Source organism: Juglans microcarpa x Juglans regia, chromosome 2S, assembly GCF_004785595.1.
Source record: "Juglans microcarpa x Juglans regia isolate MS1-56 chromosome 2S, Jm3101_v1.0, whole genome shotgun sequence".
NCBI classification, from domain to species: Eukaryota; Viridiplantae; Streptophyta; class Magnoliopsida; order Fagales; family Juglandaceae; genus Juglans; species Juglans microcarpa x Juglans regia.
Genome location: NC_054597.1, coordinates 4,901,486 through 4,920,109, shown reverse-complemented (window position 1 = coordinate 4,920,109; position 18,624 = coordinate 4,901,486). Strand labels below are relative to the sequence as shown.

Genomic DNA, 18,624 nt, shown 5'->3' with positions numbered 1-18,624 from the left:
TATATATTCTTGTTGTTTTGATAAAATAACAAGAAAGCACCACTTATTATCTCATACGCACATCTGAAAAACTGGTTTTAGCTGATGCTGCCACAGGCACATCTATCATACCACCCACTATCGTGTTTGGTTGACACTGAGCTAATGATAATCGTCCAACTAATTAGTTATCTATCAAATGATTGTATACAGAATAAAGAGCTTATGCAATTGCTTCTTTTGAATGATATAATCAACACAATAGGGCAAGAGTGAGATTTTGCAATGTATACACATTTACCTTCCTTTTCTTAACCAAAAAATAAAAGGTCGGATTGCGATGTTACAGAATGAAAGAAGGAAATCTCATGCCGTGCTAGCTGAGAGCAAATCTTAGCATTGAAAGGTTTGCCTTTTCAGCCAATTTTCTGCTTGTCTCCCCAAATAAATGCGGAAAAGAATTTCAAGCCACAAAAGACTTGTACCTGTAACACAAGGATCTTTTCCCGCCCTATGCCTCTTGTCCATAGCTCCTCTAGATGATTAAACTACGATTCCAAGATGTGGCAATTCCTTATAACATCATGGGAGTAGTTGACATACTTGGTCCAATATGGTTGGGGATGCTCAAAGCCAATCTGCAATCATGGTTTGACTGCCCATTGTAGTGGACAACCGCAGATTGTTTCACACTCTCCATGTAGGTGCTATTCTGATAGCCATGCATGTGCCGTGATGGGTCAATGGGAAAACATGCCCTTAAATGCAATCGCAGCACAGGCGATAGGGTCCCAAGTTTCCACATTGTCAAGTTTGACTTCAGATTCTGCCACAGAAGAACCCGGAATCTAAGTTAACTCCGCACCTGTTCCTTAATTACAGCAAGATCAAAAATTGCATATACCATGAAGTAAACCTCGTATATACAACCTTACATGGTAGGACTATGTATAAGGTAACGTGAGGGAACATTTAGTGAGGAATTGAACCCAAGATGTCTGGGTCTACGGCTCCTCCCAAGCCCATTCTTTGATCACTGGGGTGCACCTGGATGGGTCTTCACACTTGTAATCACTATCCAAGACTTCTGGTAGAAACGTGCCTGCTATCATTCAACAATATCTTTTCAAGGCCCCTTGATCAAGTAAAAAATGGGCATATGCTTGCATGCAATGTTCTTAACATTCTTTTCAATCTCATAAATATCACAAATAATCCCCACAAGAACACAAGCCATTGTGGAAATGATGAAATCGCTTTGAATCTCGAACCACAATTTCTCGGTGAACTATCTTGGAAATCAACTTAAGCACAGAGTGACAGTCACCACAGATTCTAAGACTCTTAACAACCTGGATTGATGTGCCAGGAGCAGAATTCATAATTGCAAAAGCAACTGCCAGCTTCTCGCTATGAACTCGAAGCGTCATTTCCTTCTCTTCCTCATCGATGTCATGAAGAACTGATGTAATATTGGGTATATAGCCAAAGTCTTGCAGCTTCATGGTTAGTTTTTCCAAGTACGTGTAAATCTTCTCGTGTTCTGGGTGCTCTCTATCTCCAACCAAAAATATGTGAACTCTCCCTTTTAGCTCAACCAAACTGAATCCAGGTGATTTGACCAGTTGACCATTCTTCATATGTATTTTCATCCTCTCAACATCTTCCCACCTTCCAGCATCAGCATATATGTTTAAAAGCAAGACATGATACCCATAATTAACTGGGTCTAATTCAAACAATTTTCTAGCAGAAACCTCACCCAGCTCAACGTTTTTGTGAAATCTACAAGCCCCAAGAAGGGAACTCCAGACCACAGAGTCAGGCCTCACCTTCATTCCCTTGATCAAATCATAAGCGATGTTGAGATGGCCGGCATGCCCAAGAAGATCAACCATACATGCGTAGTGCTCTACCCCAGGTTCAATGCCAAATTCATGGTTCATGGAGTTAAACCAATGCCAACCTTCTCCTAAAAGACCGGCATGGCTGCAAGCAGCTAGAACTGAGATAAAAGTGACATAATTTGGTTTGACCCCAGCGGTAATCATCTTATAGAAGACTTCCAGAGCTTCTATGGCTCGGCCATGCATTCCATAACCAGCAATCATAGCAGTCCATGACTTTACATTCTTCTCCTTCATGCAATCAAATGCATTTCTTGCCATTTCAACTCTCCCACATTTGCTATACATGTCAACAACAGAGGTAGCCACAAATACATTGTCCTCCAATCCCATTTTTATAACCTAATATACAAGAACGAACAATGAGTAAGTTAAAAACTTGCACTCACAATCATTTATCCATAATGATCTGACATATGCCGTATACAAAGCAGTGGAAGTTAAGATCAAAACTCTCAAAAGCAATAAAACTTTGGTCTACATAAAGGTAACCACTCTAAAGAGAAGTACCTGATCATGTATGCATGTCCCAATTCGCAGAGCCCCTGAGTTCGCACAGGCCAATAACACGGCTGATAAAGTCACCGCATTGTGGCTGACACAACCATTCCTTAACATCCCATTGAAAACGTCCAAAGCTTCTGCGAACAGCCCATTTTGTGCAAACATCACAATTATCGAATTCCAAGAAACCGTATCCTTCTCTGCCATCCCGTCAAACAACTTCCAAGACACTCCCAGCTCGCCGCCCTTGGCATACACATCCATCAAAGTATTCCCAACACCCAAATCCCCCTCAAAGCCCTTCTTTACCACAAACCCATGAACCCCCTCCGTAATTCCCTTCACGGATAAACGAGAACAAGCAGAGAGAACCGGGATCATAGCAACCGAATCAATATAACCTTCACCATATTTCCCATTCTCACTCTCCTCAATCAAAAACTTTTTAAAAAGAGATAAGGCCTCGTGGGCGTCGTCGTTTTGGACATACCCAGTGATCATGGACGTCCAAGACACCACATTTCTGCGAGGAATTTCATCGAACAACGCTCTTGCGTCCCTCAACTCCCCACACTTGGAGTACATGTCAATTAGAGACGACGACACAAAGATGTCCGAATCAAATCCAAACACCAGAGCTTGCTGGTGGGCTTGCTTGCCTGAATGAAGATCGAACAAAGCGGAGCAGGATTTGATCGCGCAGGGGAAAGAGGAACGGTCCGGTCTGAGAGAGAGCTTTCGCATGGACGAGAAGGCACGAAGAGCTTCAACGGAGTCTCCGCCCCGAGCCAAGTCGGCGATGACGGAGTTCCAGGAGGAGACATTCGTTTTGTCTACGTATTTGTTAAACCAGGTTGTGAGGTTGTGGTTGGTTGAATAGTGGTGTCTGTAAAGGTTTCCAAAGAAGTAATGTGATCGAAAGGGAGCGAGAGTTGGAAAAACCTTCATTCCCTCCTCCTACGAACATTAATAACGCATGAACCAAATGACTTTCAAACTATAAAAGCACGCATGCAGCATACAGATTGAGGCTCGTACCGCATCATCAGAACAGAACCTCCGTTTGAATCAAACGAATGAATGTGTCATTTGATCAAAATAACAAGAGGAACACCCCTCATCTCATGCGCACGACATCTAATGGAGGGCAATAATTATGTAATGAAGTTTAAATAATAATAAAAAGAACGTTTATACTATTAACGAACCAGTAGAACTCGTTTGGATAGTGAGATGAAATGAAACAAATTAACATAATTTATGAATAATAGTGAGATTATTAATTAAAATTAGATGAGATTATCTGACCTCTCTCCAAACGGGCCAATAATTGTAAAATGACTGTAGGAATATCAATATTTTCATGCAATTATTTCTTTGATTGATATAATGAATGAATACATTAACGGATACCAACAAAATAAATGCAAATTAGTAGACAACAAACTATCATAAAAGAGAAAGATGGAAGAATGCTTGCGAAAAGAATCTTCTGCACATTTCAATGTCTCTCGTTAATCGTACAAAACAAGTACCGATATATATATCCCAAGAGAGTTCCCATTCGTATGGGACCTGTAACAGCAATCTCGTGACCTACCGCTAAAATTCACCGTAATGATATCAATGAAATAGGAAAAATGGGTACTAAACAACAGTGAAAACATGAAAAGAAGAAATAACAAAGGCAAAGAAACATTTCTGGGCTAGTTTAGTGGGGGGGAGCCTCACATCTGTCCTAGCCTTCCTCTTCCATGTCAACACCACAGCATTCATGTACTGAATTTTGTATACTTCCACTTTATTTCAAAATATGCTGTGAGAAATCAATCAGGTAAGACTCCCCTGGTGGAAGACCAATAATAGTATCCTTTTCTTAACCAAAAAATAAAGGATGGATTGCTATGTTACAGATTGAAAGAATGAATCTCATGCCGTGCCAGTGAAGCTGTTCATTGTCTGCAAATGAGAGCAAATCTTGGCCTTGAAAGGTTTGCCCTTTCAGCCAATTTCCTGCTAGTCTTCCCAAATAAATGTGGAAAAGAATTTCGAGCCACAAGACTTTTATGAAACCAGTAACACTCGGATCTTTTCCTGCCCCATGCCTCCCGTCTATAGCTCCTCTAGTTGATTAAACTACGATTCCAAGATGTGGCAATTTCTTATAAAATCATTGGAGTAATTGACATACTTGGTCCAAAATGGTCGGAGATGCTCAAAGCCAATCTGCAACCATGGTTTCGACTGGCCATTATAGTGGATAACTGCAGCTTTTTTCACACTCTCAATATTGGTGTTATTCTGATAGCCCAGGCCAAGCATGTGCCATGATGGATCAATTGGGAAAACATGACCTTTAAATGCAATCAAAGCAGGTGGTAAGGTCCCAAGTTTCCATATTGTCATATTTGACTTTAGATTCTGCCACAGAAGAACCCAGAATCAGAGTTAAAACCGCATCTGTTCCTTAAATTAAATTAAGATAAAACTTTGCAACTTCTATGAAATACAATCAACAATAAAACCCAAAAAAAGAAACCAACACTTTAATTCAAATAAAAATTTAGGTCCATATCAAAACATCAGACTTCCTTGATACATTGTCATCCCACTAGAATATTTCCTAATGAGGGGGGTAGAATTGGTCAAAAGCTTGACATTTTGATAGTTGAAGTGACTTCAAAGCGAACAGACTGAGATTTCACCAAATCTAGAAGATTGTAATGAACTAAAGTTGTCTGAAAAGGATGCACCCCTATACTTTATTAATTAGAATATCTGCAAAAACAGTATCAAAGATAAATCTTCATCCCTTTTCTAACCCCAAAGGCTAAAAGGAACATAAAAAAAGTTAGCCACAATGGATAAGAAATAGACACTCCTGCCAGATAGAATTTCCTATTATCAATAAATTCAGTTCCTTCATAATCCACAACTTAATAATAATCATAATAGGAGGGAAGAAATGAAAAAAAAAAAAAAAAATCAGGTGTGTACACAGATATTTATAAGACAAATATAAGTTGTTTGCAAGAAAATAGAATGCTTATGTTTACCTCTCTCAACCAAGAATGGTATGTTTCTCTTATATTTGTCTTCCTCCAAGTGCTAAGATCAAAGATATTCATCCCATAAGCCCATGCGCATTCATCAGCATCCAAATTCTTTGCTATAAGAGGATGGGAAAAATTGAAGTAGTTCCTGAAATGCTTAGACATGACCCACTCATCTTCACCTTTGCAAGTTTCAACAGCTCCATTAACCTTTCCCCCAAGGTCAATTTCCCAAAGTGGAGACAAATCACGCTGAATCACAACATCATCATCTAAAAAGACGACCTTATCGAGGTTTGGAAAGAGCTGTTCATATACACAATCAGCATCCTTAGTTTGGAATTAAAAGAAAAGGAACAAAAGGTGAACGAAAGAGAGAAAATTTATCCAAAACAAAAATAAAATATATCCAATGCCAATTTCAGGGGTGTAATGTTAGATTTTTTTTTTAAACATTAATTTTTCAATGTTCCAAGTGTACATGGATTGCCAAACATCCTATTTCACTGGGTGATATAGTCTCCATGTCCCTTCTCAACTTTGAATATAATTGATAAGGTCCAGAAAGCCCCCAGACCAAGAACAGTTATGGTAGGCTTTCAATTCACTCTACATTCTCTCTTAAATAAAGCTAGCCCTTGAGTCCTGGACAGCACCTAATTCAGAGATAGCTGAGTGCAAAAGTACTTAGATGGGAAGCCAATAATTTACATTGAAACTACTTCAACAGACCCACATAATCATGCTGTAGAAGAAATACATTTTCTTTCCCTGTTACAAATATCGACCCAAACTAAGAATTCCATGAGTTCTTTTTCCATACTTGTCTCCCATCGACAAATTACTTCATACTTTCATTGGACATAGTGATATTTGAAAGAAGTCAGGCCAATTCAGTAATATGAAGTCATCCTTGTCAATATAAATTCAACAAACAATCTGAAGCATCCAATATTTTAGGACTGATGAAACAATTTTCTTAAGCATATTTGTCTCAGACAAAACTGACAGCCCACATCCCCAGTGATGCACCTAATCTTTCTCATCCAAGAAAATGAAGTTCTTGTCATTACTCATAAGACATGTTTTTCACCATTACTTTGGAATAGGGGTTTACGGGTGAAAGAAAAATCCCCTAGCATTACTACCCTGGGGGCTGTCAAAGCAACCATACAAAGCATGAACTGCCTATGATATCAAGCATTGGCATTATTTTTTTACTTGTTCTTTTTTCCTTGAATAAACTGACAGTAAATAGATTTAGATCTCCAGAAACCAAATAAAGGAAAACAACAGTCTCAAATCACATGCTATTACCTCTGGTATATATATACGAAGATGGTTGAGTAAGGATATATACTTTGGACTTCTAGCTTGCAATTTTGAAGCAAATGTTCTTGGAGTTGTATCACTGAAATTGGCTCCTGCAACATGATTACCATGATAGTAATTCCTGATCCCATTTTGGTTCTCTACAGCTTCAAGTACGGGAACATTTTCTCTTGTTAACCAGTCAAACTGGTGAACACCTTTCACTTCAACAATAGCTGGGAAGACGGGGTTTAATGCAAACCATGAGTGCATACCCGCATAAGTTTTCTTGTCAGTGATGACATGGAAGACAATTTTTTCAGGTTTTAGAGATGACTGGACAGTAGAAGCAACTACCACTGAAGCAGCCAAAATGTTATCAGTTGACAGGATAAAGTGGTGATAGGAGTTGTCAGAGAGCACAGGGAGTAGCTCTGGAGGAGGCAACTGTTTGCGTGCATGGGCATTTGAGGAATATTCATCAGTCAAACGAAGAGACAGACAGTAGATCCCTTTTGGTATGGAACTAGCAGCAAAGTGTTTGTTCATCAGCTCCGTAAATTTAGACTCCCTAATGTCCCTTTCAAATTTCTCCATCTGCACACAAAAACACGATGTTAGTAGAAATTGTGCTAAAAACTTAACATTTCATATGGGGAGGAGGGATAGGAAAAGGATTTGAAGGTGCTCTCTCTCTCTCTCCCCCCCTCCCTCTCCAACGGCAAACATCCCTTCCTAATTCCTATGACAACATCCAACAAGTTTAGTACCACAGAAGCAATCTTTAACCTCCAGCAAAGATATGTAAAGAATTCATTTTTATATCATTAAGCTCCAGCAAAGACAAGTAATTCCGTATCAAATAAAACATGCATAAAAGGTACTTTTTAAATAAAGCCTCCTTACTTTTTTTTTAAATGAACAGAAGTGTTTGAACATTGAAGAAAAACATACAGACAAGAGAACTTGGGATGAAACCAACTTAAAGCTTTGAAAGATAACATATCCTTGAATGCGTCCAACACGACAATATCTTGCGTTTTTACTAAGCAAAGAGACAATTGTAGATAAGAGAAAAGAACTTCAGAATGTTTGTAATGGCAAAGTAAAAACATAACAGAATCCTAACAAGTAATAAACTAACAAAAATAAGCACCAGAGGATTATACTGTCAAACTGTTGGACAGATGCTGCAGATAACCTTTATATATATATATATATATATATATATATATTAACAGAAAGCAACAAGTATAGCCCAAGTACACGTGACGTATACAAGAGAAATACCTATCTAGGATTTACAACCGATACAAAAAGTCATGGACACATAGTCCGTTAAAATCTATCACAACTGCCCGAAGAAACAAGGAGTTGAAGATAACTAACATGAAGCAATAGAAGGGAAAAAAATAGAGTTTCCAACTGCAATAAACTTCACATCAAAGTTGCATCACCACAGAGTTGGGGTACGGATTAATAGGCCGAGCTCAAAAGGTAAAGATTAAATACTGTGCTTCACTAACAGCATGGAACTAATCTTGGGACTCCAGCAAGTACAAATGCTAAGTTAAAACTCTTGCAAGATACCTTCAGACAATATAAATGGGATAAATGCGCAAGACCACATATGAAATTAAATGAAACTAGGTAGGAGCAAACAAAAGGTCAGCAGTGATCAACCAAGAAAAATAGAAAGATTGCTTTTTCTTGGTGCAATCATCTGTAGGAATTGAGACGCTCAAGATTCATAGGTAGAAATCACACCATATGGAAAAAAAATCACCTTTGAGCTTTCACTACCTATGACAACCGTGCAAACACCTAGCCAAACACTCAAGAAAAATAGACAGACATCAAAAAAGTGCTTTGAAAGCCATTTCGCACTTTGTAGAAGCTATATTTGTCGATCAAACAGTGTAATAAAACTTGTCCAGAACTAACAGATTTATCCTCACAAATAGTCTAATCATGTATGCAAAACAACTCCCATTAACTTGATTTAAATCACGCAAATCGTACCATCACTTCATTTTTTTGAAGCAACTATCACTTTTTTATATTCTATGAATGGGATCAATAGAAAGAAATCAAGTCTCCCAGCATGAGCATGTTCATGTGCTTTTATGCAACCAACTTGCAATGCTAGAAGGGTTAAATTAAGAAAGAAATGCACAAAGAATTCCACTTCAGACAGCAGTTGCTGAGATTCTGTTTTTTAATGTTTCAGATGTCCACTAAAGTCAAAACCTTATGGTCATGAAATGAGGGCATTAAGGGGGGAGGGGACTTTCTCATAAACCTCACTCAATCCTTTTTATTCTTTGCATTCTCCTTAATTAAAGAGAATGAATACCATTAGAGCAAACTGTCACAAATAAGAATCATTCTCCAAAGAGAGTTTCAAAACTGTTATGAATGATTTATTTATTTTTTTATAGGTAATCATAGAAATTTTATTAATAGAGAAAGGCAAAGCCCAGGTACACAGGTAGTATACATGAGAAACACCGAGCTAGGGTTTACAATCGAAAAAACTGTTATGAATGATACCAAAGGAACTATCTTGTACAAAGACTAGGATTTCAATTAATCATCTTAAATGGTTTCGACGGCTCAGAATTGATAAAGCATAACAAATTGTGAGATTAAAAATAACAATGCATGAAGACTTCATTTTTCATCAAAGCCCTTGCTATCAATAATATATTATCTGGACACATTTTATATAGGTCACACGCAACATACCATTGCCCTTAACATGAAAGCAAAGGTCCTTGCATCATAATGGCTGTTCTTCATTTCGGAAACAAGTTGACTAAATGAATCTGGCAGCTTTAGACCATGTGGGATTTCCTCAGTGTTCACTTGGTTAAGAATCTTGTAGAAGTCTCTAACCAGTCTCTGCAGCACCATCGCCACACCAAGAATCCAGCATAAGTTAATAAGCATTGTAGGCATGAAAGAGCAATTGAATTTTTCGTGAAAGATTTAATATAAAATTACAGTTTCAAGAAAAAGTTACTTACTCCTGAATCATCAACCCTTCCCAGAAACCTAGGTCCCAAACGCCTGCCTAAACAATCTGAAGCACAAAGAGTGAGAATAAAGTCATGGGTCCACCAAAGACGGAATGCTACTGATAAGAAAAAAAAAAAATCTAATCCCTTATCTGACTACCATATGGATACTACAATCAGTCCAGAGAACGCAAACACAATGGAACTATATAAAAACTTACACTCTACAATATATATCCAAATTATATTTACCGTAATAATCAAAAAGAGGCAACATTGAAAAAATGAATCATGAAAGAACCACATTTTAGCTGTCAGCATTTTGCAAATAGTATGGTTGATGCTAGCAAAAATAGAAAGGATATTATGAACTCAGAGAAACATAATGAACAACTAATTTCAAATACTAAGATCACATAATGCTTGAACATGCACCAGTAATCCAAGAACTTAATAAAATATTGTACAAGTACATGAACTCTCACTTCATAGTCAAAACCAATCAAAAAAACAAGAGAAACCCAGAAAAAGAGATGACCCAACAGAACTTTTGGCATCATCAAATATGAGATCAACCAATTTCGACGACACCAATCCATCCAAGAAACCAATCCAATTCAATTAATCCAATCAATTAACAAAACCAATCTCATAACTGAGCCAAAAAAAAAACCGACATGAAAAATATGCACCGCATGGGGGTAACACCATAACGTAATTCAACTCAAACAATTAATCGCATATATAGATCACCACATGGGCATAATAAAACAACCCAGTCCACATCAAGATCTATCACAGACTATCGTGACCAAGCCAATATGTTAAAGAATTGGACCAAGATTGGAAATGCAAATGAATGAAGAGTTGATAAAATAGAGTACCAAATGAGGAACACTTGTTGACACCTTCAAGTGTAACAACAGCCGTGAGAATGAAGACAAAGGGCAACAAGAAAGCGAGGATTAGAATGGTGTGGAAGAGGGTCCGATAGGAGAAGTGGCGAGCTGCGACTTTGATCTTCATCAAGTCAATAAACCCATTGCTGCTGGATATCGTGATGCTTTTCATGCTAGGCGAGAAGTGAAGCTGCATCGTCGTCTATGCAGCCCCACCACCGCACCGAAAACCACGCTCCTACCAATATCAGAACCGACCCGACTCGATGAACCCACCTCCACGAATGGCCTCAAAATCCTCAACATCAGATCCTATCACGCACCGACTTCGACTAAATTCAGATCTATTTCTCTGGGTTTTTCCGCTCAAGTCTCTGTTTCTTGTTGGTATTCTACAATACCGCATTGGAAGATTAGCAAATGGTTCACTTATTGATACAAACAACCAAATCGGGCTCCTGGGTTTGGACCAGCCTTTTCTTCCATGAATCAAAGAGTGCTTCACACGGGGAGAAAGATACAGGGGTCCGGGGAAGAAAGAGAAAATATGGGTCTCTCTTTCTCCTTTTTTTTTCTTGATTTTTCTTTCTTAGCATGTGACGGGCATTTTCATTGGTGGATCGCCGTCCGATCGAATAAATTTCATTTTCCCAATAAATATAGAATAATTGATAAGATTTCCATTCATTAAATTAATTAATACAGGAGACCTTGTTAATTTAAATATAATATTATAATACTACAAGCAAAACCATTGGGGTGACTCAAAACCGTGTTGCTCTAGAGAGAGAGAGAGAGAGAGCTGATTGGGTTTTGTGAGAGAGACCTGTGGTGGCCGGGATGTTTGACCCGAGGTTAGGGTAGACAATGGGACAGAAGAAGTGGGGGCTTCTTTTGTATTTTAAAGCTAAATTTGGATGTCTCCTATGTTTATGGGCTAGCTTAGGGGATTATGTGGATAAGAGGGGTAGTTAATTTTAGTTAATATCGTTTATCTCTTTGGGCAGAGGTGATATAAATATAGAATCAATGTTTCTTATAAATTTCTATCCGAATTATAGACAATTCATACAAAGATACAGAACAAGAAGATACAAATCTGTCAAACTAGAGTTACTAGAGGTAGGGGGTCACCATCACAAAATCCCTATTCCTACACTTCTATCAAATTTCTTACTATCTAAATATAAAATATTGAGGCCATGATTTTTACTATCTTTGAACAAGTTTAGGGTATTGAGTAGGGTCATGTGATAGGACTAGGAGAGTCTAGCTGAGTGTAAGTTACTATCTTGCTTACTCATTGTTAATTCATTCAAATTGAATTTGGATTTTTTTTTCAGTTGTATATAATAAGAGAAATACTTTAACTATAAAGGGATTACATAAAAATAATTTTATAAACTAACGTAATTTAATGTGATTCGTTAGATTATAAAATTATTTTTATTGTAAAGTAAATATAATGTGAAGTCGTGTCAATTTGTAAATTTATTTTTGTGGACTCTCTAACAATTCTCATATAACATTTGATGATAAAACATTAATTGTCAATATGAAGGCCATATTATTCAAAACCGTTACACATATAATATTAAATATCGTAAGACAAGCGCATAAATTTATTGGAGAAAAAAATTAGGGATAAATTGCATGTTACAAGGTGAAGGAAGGTGTTCGTTTTGATTTTTTTTTTTGTCTATTATTCAGTGTGTCGTTTTGTGAAGTGGACCAATGAAATCGAGAGGGCTGGCATGTCTACCGTCCCTGTCAGGAATTAAATCGACCTTGTTGCAGAACAACAGAGCCATTGCTCCAACTAGTTGGACCGCCCCATCCTCAACAGTATATGACATTTCAATCTACCAAACACTTTGAAAAAGACTCATGCACAGAGTCAGTGTGTGATGGGGGTTGTTGTTTTCCCAATCAAATATGCATTAATATTCAAGAGACCCACCAAAATGCAGCACACAAAAAGCAGATTAAACAAACAGTATCTGGAGAAATTCTCGAGAAAGTTTGTACAATGTGGTTGTCCCTTCTGATCATCTATGATGAGTGTTTCTGGGATCTTGTTGTGCAAGATACAAAGCCTCCTTGATTTGGAACCCTTTCATCCTACTGGATAAAATCGCAGCCCAAAACCAGAAGGAACCAAATAAACAACACCTTTTCGTAAAGTTCTGATCTTTAATTAAGGTGGTGAAAATTTGCTAATCTTGACGGTCAAATCTTAATGAAATGTGCTTTTGACGGTCGACGATAAGGTTATGCAATGCATGGAAAGTTGATACCACATGTAGCATGATACAATGGGGCGACCAGGGTACTATAAAAGCAATTCTAAGTCTTTTCGTTTGATGCAACCTCCACATGGGAGAAGTTTGATTCCTGCTGCCACTGCACTAAAATGTAATGTGCTGGACAGAGCAGGTGTTGTTAGCAAGATGAATATGCTAATTTTGTGGCCCACTGGACTTTTTCAGAACGTTGCGTAAAATAATTCATCTCAACTTTGAGTTCTCGTTTGGTTATGCAGTATAGATGAAATGATATGAGATATTTTGTTGAAAGTTGAGTAAAATATTGTTATACTATAAATTTTTAATATTATTTTTATATTGAGATTTGAAAAAGTTGAATTGTTTATTATATTTTGTGTGGGAGTTTGAAAAAGTTATAATGATTATATGAGATGAGATGATTTAGTTTTGTGTAACCAAACCAGCACGAGTGATGTGGCTTGTGCATGCAAGTTCCACCTTCATTGCAACTATAGCATGAGATGTTTATATCTATCTGTACATAATTTTGGAGAAAGTAATCTGCTTGCACAATCAAGTTTGTGTTTATCTCATTGCAGTGAAATGGAGATGATATCGACTATCCCGTCTAACTCCACAGACTTAGACGGAGAAAGGTCGATGTTTAGCAATACACGAGGTACATTTTTGTTGTGCAAGCAGTCACAAAGGTCTCTAAAAAGTGTTTGACAATTTCAGATGCCTTTGTCTTGTTCTTCTTTTCTGAATGATTAGCAATGGAACTGCTTTAAACACAAACTTTAGACCCATGATTAAGACTGATTCCAGTTTAAAACTTCATGGTACGAGTCTGATATTCTTCCCATTTAGATACTTCCAGCAGCACTTCCCAGAGTTTTGATATTAACCCAATTGAAGCCAGAGATTACATTGATCACCTTTTATATTAGCATTATAGCATGAAAATGGTTGGCTTTACCCACCCATTTGGTGCAGTTAAATAAGCACTGTCGGCTGGCCTTGGCTTCCTTCCCTCACATGTAATCCTGCACAGAAATATGCTGCTGCGGGTCCATCCAAAAGCATAACTCTAATCCCAAAAAGTAATGGCACATGACATGTAGCAGTGAGTAGGAGACAAGGCTTGAAAAAATAGCTGCTGCTGGGGTGGATGTCTTTTTCTAAAGATATACGGTCAAATAACCATCATCATCAGTAGGCTAGTACATGGAGAAGGGGACTCAAAAGTCCCAGTACTACCTCCACTTTCTTTGCAATCTGTTTTTTCATGTTCCAAACTCAGATTTCCTAATTTTAGCTTTCTTCTAAAGAGCATGCAGTATATGGGTTTAGTGAATGAAGTTTATGCAGCAATCAGTACATAGGAGGGATTTCTTTTGCAGCTTCATGGTGTTTCTAACTATATATTTGATCAAAGTATATTCATTGATTGAGTAAAATATGTATGTGCTTATTGTAATCACGGTTTTTCTTGAACACCGGATGGATCCACCCTCTTTCTTTAAAAAAAAAAAAAAAAAAAGATGCTCGAAAAAAAATATATTAGGGTAAAAAAACCATGGCTTGGATGAACCCTGCATCCTATTGATTGAGCAGCTTTCTCACTATGAACAAGCTAAAGCTACGTTTAGATATTGAGGTGATTTTAGATAATATGTGAATAGAAGTAAAAATATAGTGAATAGTTTATAAATAATAGTGAATAATAATAAAGTAGTTTAAGATTACTTCACTTATCAAGCACGGCCTAAAAACTACAATAGATACGATATTTTTATAACAAGACAACCCAACTTTTTATTTTCACTTCAACACAAACCATGATTACCGAAAAATAAAAAGACTAGGAACCTTGCAAAACTGACATGTTTTGTCATCTAAACAGTTTATTGGCATGAGAGCAAAGACATTTTTAGCTTCTTTTGATATTTGTATATGAATCTTAAAAACTACAGTTTTGTTGTTAGGAAAAGGTTAGAAACTATATTATTACAGCATTATCTTACTCTGCTAATAAGATGGTGTTTGTTTAATAACCCTAAAATAAATTATTACTAAGAATAAAAATTTAAATTTTATTAATCCCTCGGAAAATACAACATTTTTCTCACTGCCCATAAAGTTCTTTGTTCGGTGTCACGGCAGAATGTTGTTAGCTAAGAACACACCACGTACCTTCATTACTTGGCCAACCGGGTCTGATGAAGACTCTGAGAATAAACCGGCGGTTTAAGACAAAATCAAGAAAGGGCTGTCTCTGTTCACCCCCCGTCGTCTCTCTCTCTCTCTCTCTCTCTCTCGCTCTCCCCCCCCCCCCCCCCCCCCCCACATTGTTCTTCAAACTGCAAGTTCTCAACGGCAGTTACGGCTGATTTTCGGAGGTTTTCCAGGTCTGTTCACTCTCTTCGAGTCAGAATCTCTATCTCTTTCGGCAGACACATGCTTATCCCATTTTGTGGATTTTTCAGTTTAAAGAATGCAATGATTGAATCTGATCCAGTTAGAAAACCATTTCGATAGGCAATCTAAGAAATTTCATAGATTGGAGATGAGCGTACGGAAGAAGGCGTTCTGCGTAGGAGAATTTGTGTTTTGCGGGGGGAGAGCTGCTGTGTTTTATGGAGTTTTTTTCTTTAAAAAAAAAAACATAAACCATGCTGGCACCACAGTGACCACACTTAAGCGGTGTGTGGAGTAAGGGCCTTGGAGTAGCAGGACTCATAATAAAATCATATCCTGTATCGAAAAACACCACTAATGGGAATGAGAATAAAAGGGTATCTATTAGTTTGAGCTTTCAGTCTATTAGATTTGAAGTGTACAGTGTTATTTGATCTGCAACAGGACTAACAAAATAAGATGGAGGAAGTGATTTCTAGTGAAGATGAGGAACGGGTGGACTCTTATGTGGCTTTAGAAAAAGGCGGGGATGAATGCTGTGTCGTTGAGGATGTTGAAACTCCAATGGTATTGGATGATGCAAAGGAGGATAATGTGAATTTGAATATTGCCGGAGTTGTAGAGCCCATGGTTTGGGATGGAGTTTACTACAGAAGATGATGCGAGGAACTTTTACAGTGTGTATGCTAAGCAAACAGGTTTTAGTATTTGTGTGAATTCATATTATCGTTCGAAGAAAGATAATTCTGTTATATCTCGAGAGTTTTGTTGGTCTAAAGAAGGGTTTGGTCAAGAGAGGAGTGCAAAAAAGTAGTTTTGGGTGATGACACAAAAGGGAGGTGTGCTAGACCGATCACAAGGGAAGGTTGCAAAGCATTGATGACGGTGAGAAAACGAGATAATGGGAAATGGTATGTGGCAAAACTAGAGAAGAACCACAATCATGAGCTCGTGACTCCAGCAATGCGGCAGTTTCTTAGGTCACATAAGCAGGAGTATGATCCCTGTAAAAGTTTGAGCAACTTTTTTGGTTCCCCCGAAATGGGTTTAAACAGTCCTGCAAGTGTCTTGACTGAAGATTCCTACAGTTGTAGAAAAATGGTATTTACTGCACAGAATAGTGTCAAGTACGCGGGAAAGGGAAGGTTGGGCACATTTGGAATAGATGCCCAAAGTCTGCTCGTGTTTTTTAGCGCTATGCAAGCTAGTGATCCTGCATTTTATTATGCGATACAGGTTGATGAAGAAGATCGGCTAAGTAGCGTATTCTGGGTTGACACAAGATCAAGAATTTCTTACAATTGTTTCTCTGATGTCGTAGCCTTTGATACCACTTATCAAGTGAACCGATATAAAATGCCATTTGCGCCTTTTACTGGAGTAAATCATCATAATCAGTCAGTGCTGTTTGGCTGTGCATTGCTTGCAGATGAGACAGAATCCACATTCATTTGGCTTTTCACTACTTGGCTCGAGGCAATGTCTGGCAAGCAACCTGGCTTAATTATAACCGACTATGATTCAGCCATCAGTAGAGCAGTAGAACAGGTTTGCTCACACTCAAGGCATCGATATTGCAAGTGGCATATCATAAGCAAAATGCCCAGGGAGATGGGAGATACATATAGCTCACTGCCTAGAACATTTTAAGTTGAATTTGATAGGTGTATTAACAAGAGCAAGACACCTGATGAATTTGAATCTGCTTGGCCAATGATTCTTGACAAAAACAATCTTAGAGGAAATGAATGGCTTCAATCTCTTTATATTGATCGCAAATTATGGGTTTCAACATATGTAAGAGACACATTCTTTGCATGCCTGTATGCTACCCACCAAAGTACAAGCGTGAATACACTTTTTGATGGCTATGTGAATGCAAGGACTACCTTACAGGATTTTGCAGAGCAATATGAGAAGGCATTAGAGGATCGATATGAGAAAGAAGCAAGGGCAGAGGTTGAGACCTTTTATACCAAACCAATTTTAAAGATGCCGCTTCCTATGGAGAAGCAAGCAGCTGACATTTATACGAGAAAAATGTTTACAGTATTTCAGGATGAAGTATTTGAATCTCTTGCACTTGCTGTGAAATTCAGTGGAGAGAATGGAGGATCCAGCACATACAAGGTAGCGAGGTTTGATGAAGAACATAAGGTTCACTTTGCTTGTATTAATATAGCGGACCAAGTAGCTAGTTGTACTTGCAAGATGTTTGAATTTGAAGAGGTCCTTTGCCATCACGTGCTTGCGGTTTTTAAAGCAAAAAACATATTTTTGCTTCCACAACATTATATCTGAAAGAGATGGACAAGAAATGCCAAGGATGAAGCCATTTTGGATCTTCAGGCCAGTGGCAAAACGTGAGGCAAATCTCATAAAGGCAAAAAGTTGCAGTACAATATTTTGTATATGGAAGCTATTAAATGTGCAGAGGAAGGGATGATATCTGACCACAGTTTTAAAGTGGCATTAAATGCCCTAAGAGAGGCCAGGATCAAAATTGTTGATGCGAAGAAAAATGCCATCAATGCAAAGAAACTGGAAACCATGGCCAGCACAAGTTATCAATATGAGATCACCACAATTTCCAGCCAGGTGGACAGTTCATCAGCACTAGTAACTCCCCTTGAACACCTGAAAGATAAAACACGAGAATCTTTTAAATAAAGTAATGCTTTAGCATCAGAGCAATCATCAAACAGAGATGCGCTATGCACTAAATGTAAGTGCCCTGGCCATGATACTATTACTTGTTTGCGGTTGAAAGATTCGGGCCAAAACAATTTCATGGTAAGATTATTTTCTTCAATGGCTTTTGCTTCACGTTAAATATCATTATCTGCTCTAATCATATGTAGATTTGCTTCTCTTTTGAAGGACAGTCAAAATCAGAAAATTGCCTCTAGGACTGGCACTGCTGGATAGGAGACTGGCATTCCTCTGCACTGAAGGTTTATTTATTTTCCATAGGTTTCTAAGTTATCAATCGCTTTTCAGTCACGTTACTGATAAAGTTAAAGAGACAAATATGAATTTTATAGCCTCTCTGTTTCGGTTGTATTCTTTCCAGGAATTTGAAACATTTAATTTTATGACTTCTGTCTCGGCAGTATGTGTTTCGTTGCATTGAAAACTATAACTAGAAGGTTAATAGTGTTATTCATTTGCCACGCTGATCCCCAAGGGCTATGGAAATATTTCTCGTTGGAGCCTTAAAAGAAAATCCATGTGCATCTTCTGAGGTGCAGAGTCCTGCAATC

General features: G+C 37.8%; 3 protein-coding genes across 6 annotated transcripts; 1 reads left to right on the top strand and 2 right to left on the bottom strand.

Moving 5' to 3' along the window:
* Positions 1-142: 142 nt before the first annotated feature.
* Positions 143-3,531, bottom strand: LOC121252179 (pentatricopeptide repeat-containing protein At3g26782, mitochondrial). Of its 2 annotated transcripts, none has more exons than XR_005938182.1 (3): positions 2,397-3,531; positions 915-2,228; positions 143-805 (listed from the first exon to the last, which is right to left on the bottom strand). XR_005938182.1 is itself a non-coding variant. In XM_041151681.1 (3 exons), the coding sequence occupies exons 2-3, from the start codon at positions 3,336-3,338 to the stop codon at positions 1,185-1,187; spliced, it is 1,986 nt and encodes a 661-aa protein (XP_041007615.1). In that variant the 5' UTR covers positions 3,339-3,344; positions 3,429-3,525; the 3' UTR covers positions 143-1,184. The 2 variants fall into 2 exon arrangements, 1 of the variants encoding a protein (XP_041007615.1); XM_041151681.1 differs by having other exon boundaries at positions 143-2,228; positions 2,397-3,344; positions 3,429-3,525.
* Positions 3,532-3,870: 339 nt separating this feature from the next.
* LOC121252198 (probable galacturonosyltransferase 14) lies at positions 3,871-11,299 on the bottom strand. Of its 2 annotated transcripts, none has more exons than XM_041151725.1 (6): positions 10,683-11,299; positions 9,784-9,839; positions 9,503-9,658; positions 6,761-7,351; positions 5,447-5,749; positions 3,871-4,811 (listed from the first exon to the last, which is right to left on the bottom strand). In XM_041151725.1, the coding sequence occupies exons 1-6, from the start codon at positions 10,867-10,869 to the stop codon at positions 4,527-4,529; spliced, it is 1,578 nt and encodes a 525-aa protein (XP_041007659.1). In that variant the 5' UTR covers positions 10,870-11,299; the 3' UTR covers positions 3,871-4,526. The 2 variants fall into 2 exon arrangements, with proteins under 2 accessions (XP_041007659.1, XP_041007658.1); XM_041151724.1 differs by having other exon boundaries at positions 10,659-11,297.
* A 4,433-nt stretch (positions 11,300-15,732) lies between these two features.
* Positions 15,733-18,491, top strand: LOC121252294 (protein FAR1-RELATED SEQUENCE 5-like). 2 transcript variants are annotated; one of them, XM_041151880.1, is made up of 2 exons: positions 15,733-18,154; positions 18,247-18,491. In XM_041151880.1, exon 1 carries the CDS (start codon positions 16,241-16,243, stop codon positions 17,009-17,011), a length of 771 nt encoding a protein of 256 aa, XP_041007814.1. In that variant the 5' UTR covers positions 15,733-16,240; the 3' UTR covers positions 17,012-18,154; positions 18,247-18,491. The 2 variants fall into 2 exon arrangements, with proteins under 2 accessions (XP_041007814.1, XP_041007815.1); XM_041151881.1 differs by having other exon boundaries at positions 18,242-18,491.
* The last annotated feature ends 133 nt before the right edge of the window (positions 18,492-18,624 follow it).

Coding starts and splice junctions, on each gene's coding strand:
- LOC121252179 (XM_041151681.1), bottom strand. CDS start 3,338: ATGAAGGTTTTTCCAACTCTCGCTCCCTTTCGATCACATTACTTCTTT. Junction 2,229..2,396: donor GGACATGCATACATGATCAG/GTACTTCTCTTT, acceptor CTTGTATATTAG/GTTATAAAAATGGGATTGGA.
- LOC121252198 (XM_041151724.1), bottom strand. CDS start 10,869: ATGCAGCTTCACTTCTCGCCTAGCATGAAAAGCATCACGATATCCAGC. Junction 7,352..9,502: donor CTTTCATGTTAAGGGCAATG/GTATGTTGCGTG, acceptor TTTTGTGTGCAG/ATGGAGAAATTTGAAAGGGA. Junction 5,750..6,760: donor TTCGTATATATATACCAGAG/GTAATAGCATGT, acceptor GTATATGAACAG/CTCTTTCCAAACCTCGATAA.
- LOC121252294 (XM_041151880.1), top strand. CDS start 16,241: ATGACGGTGAGAAAACGAGATAATGGGAAATGGTATGTGGCAAAACTA.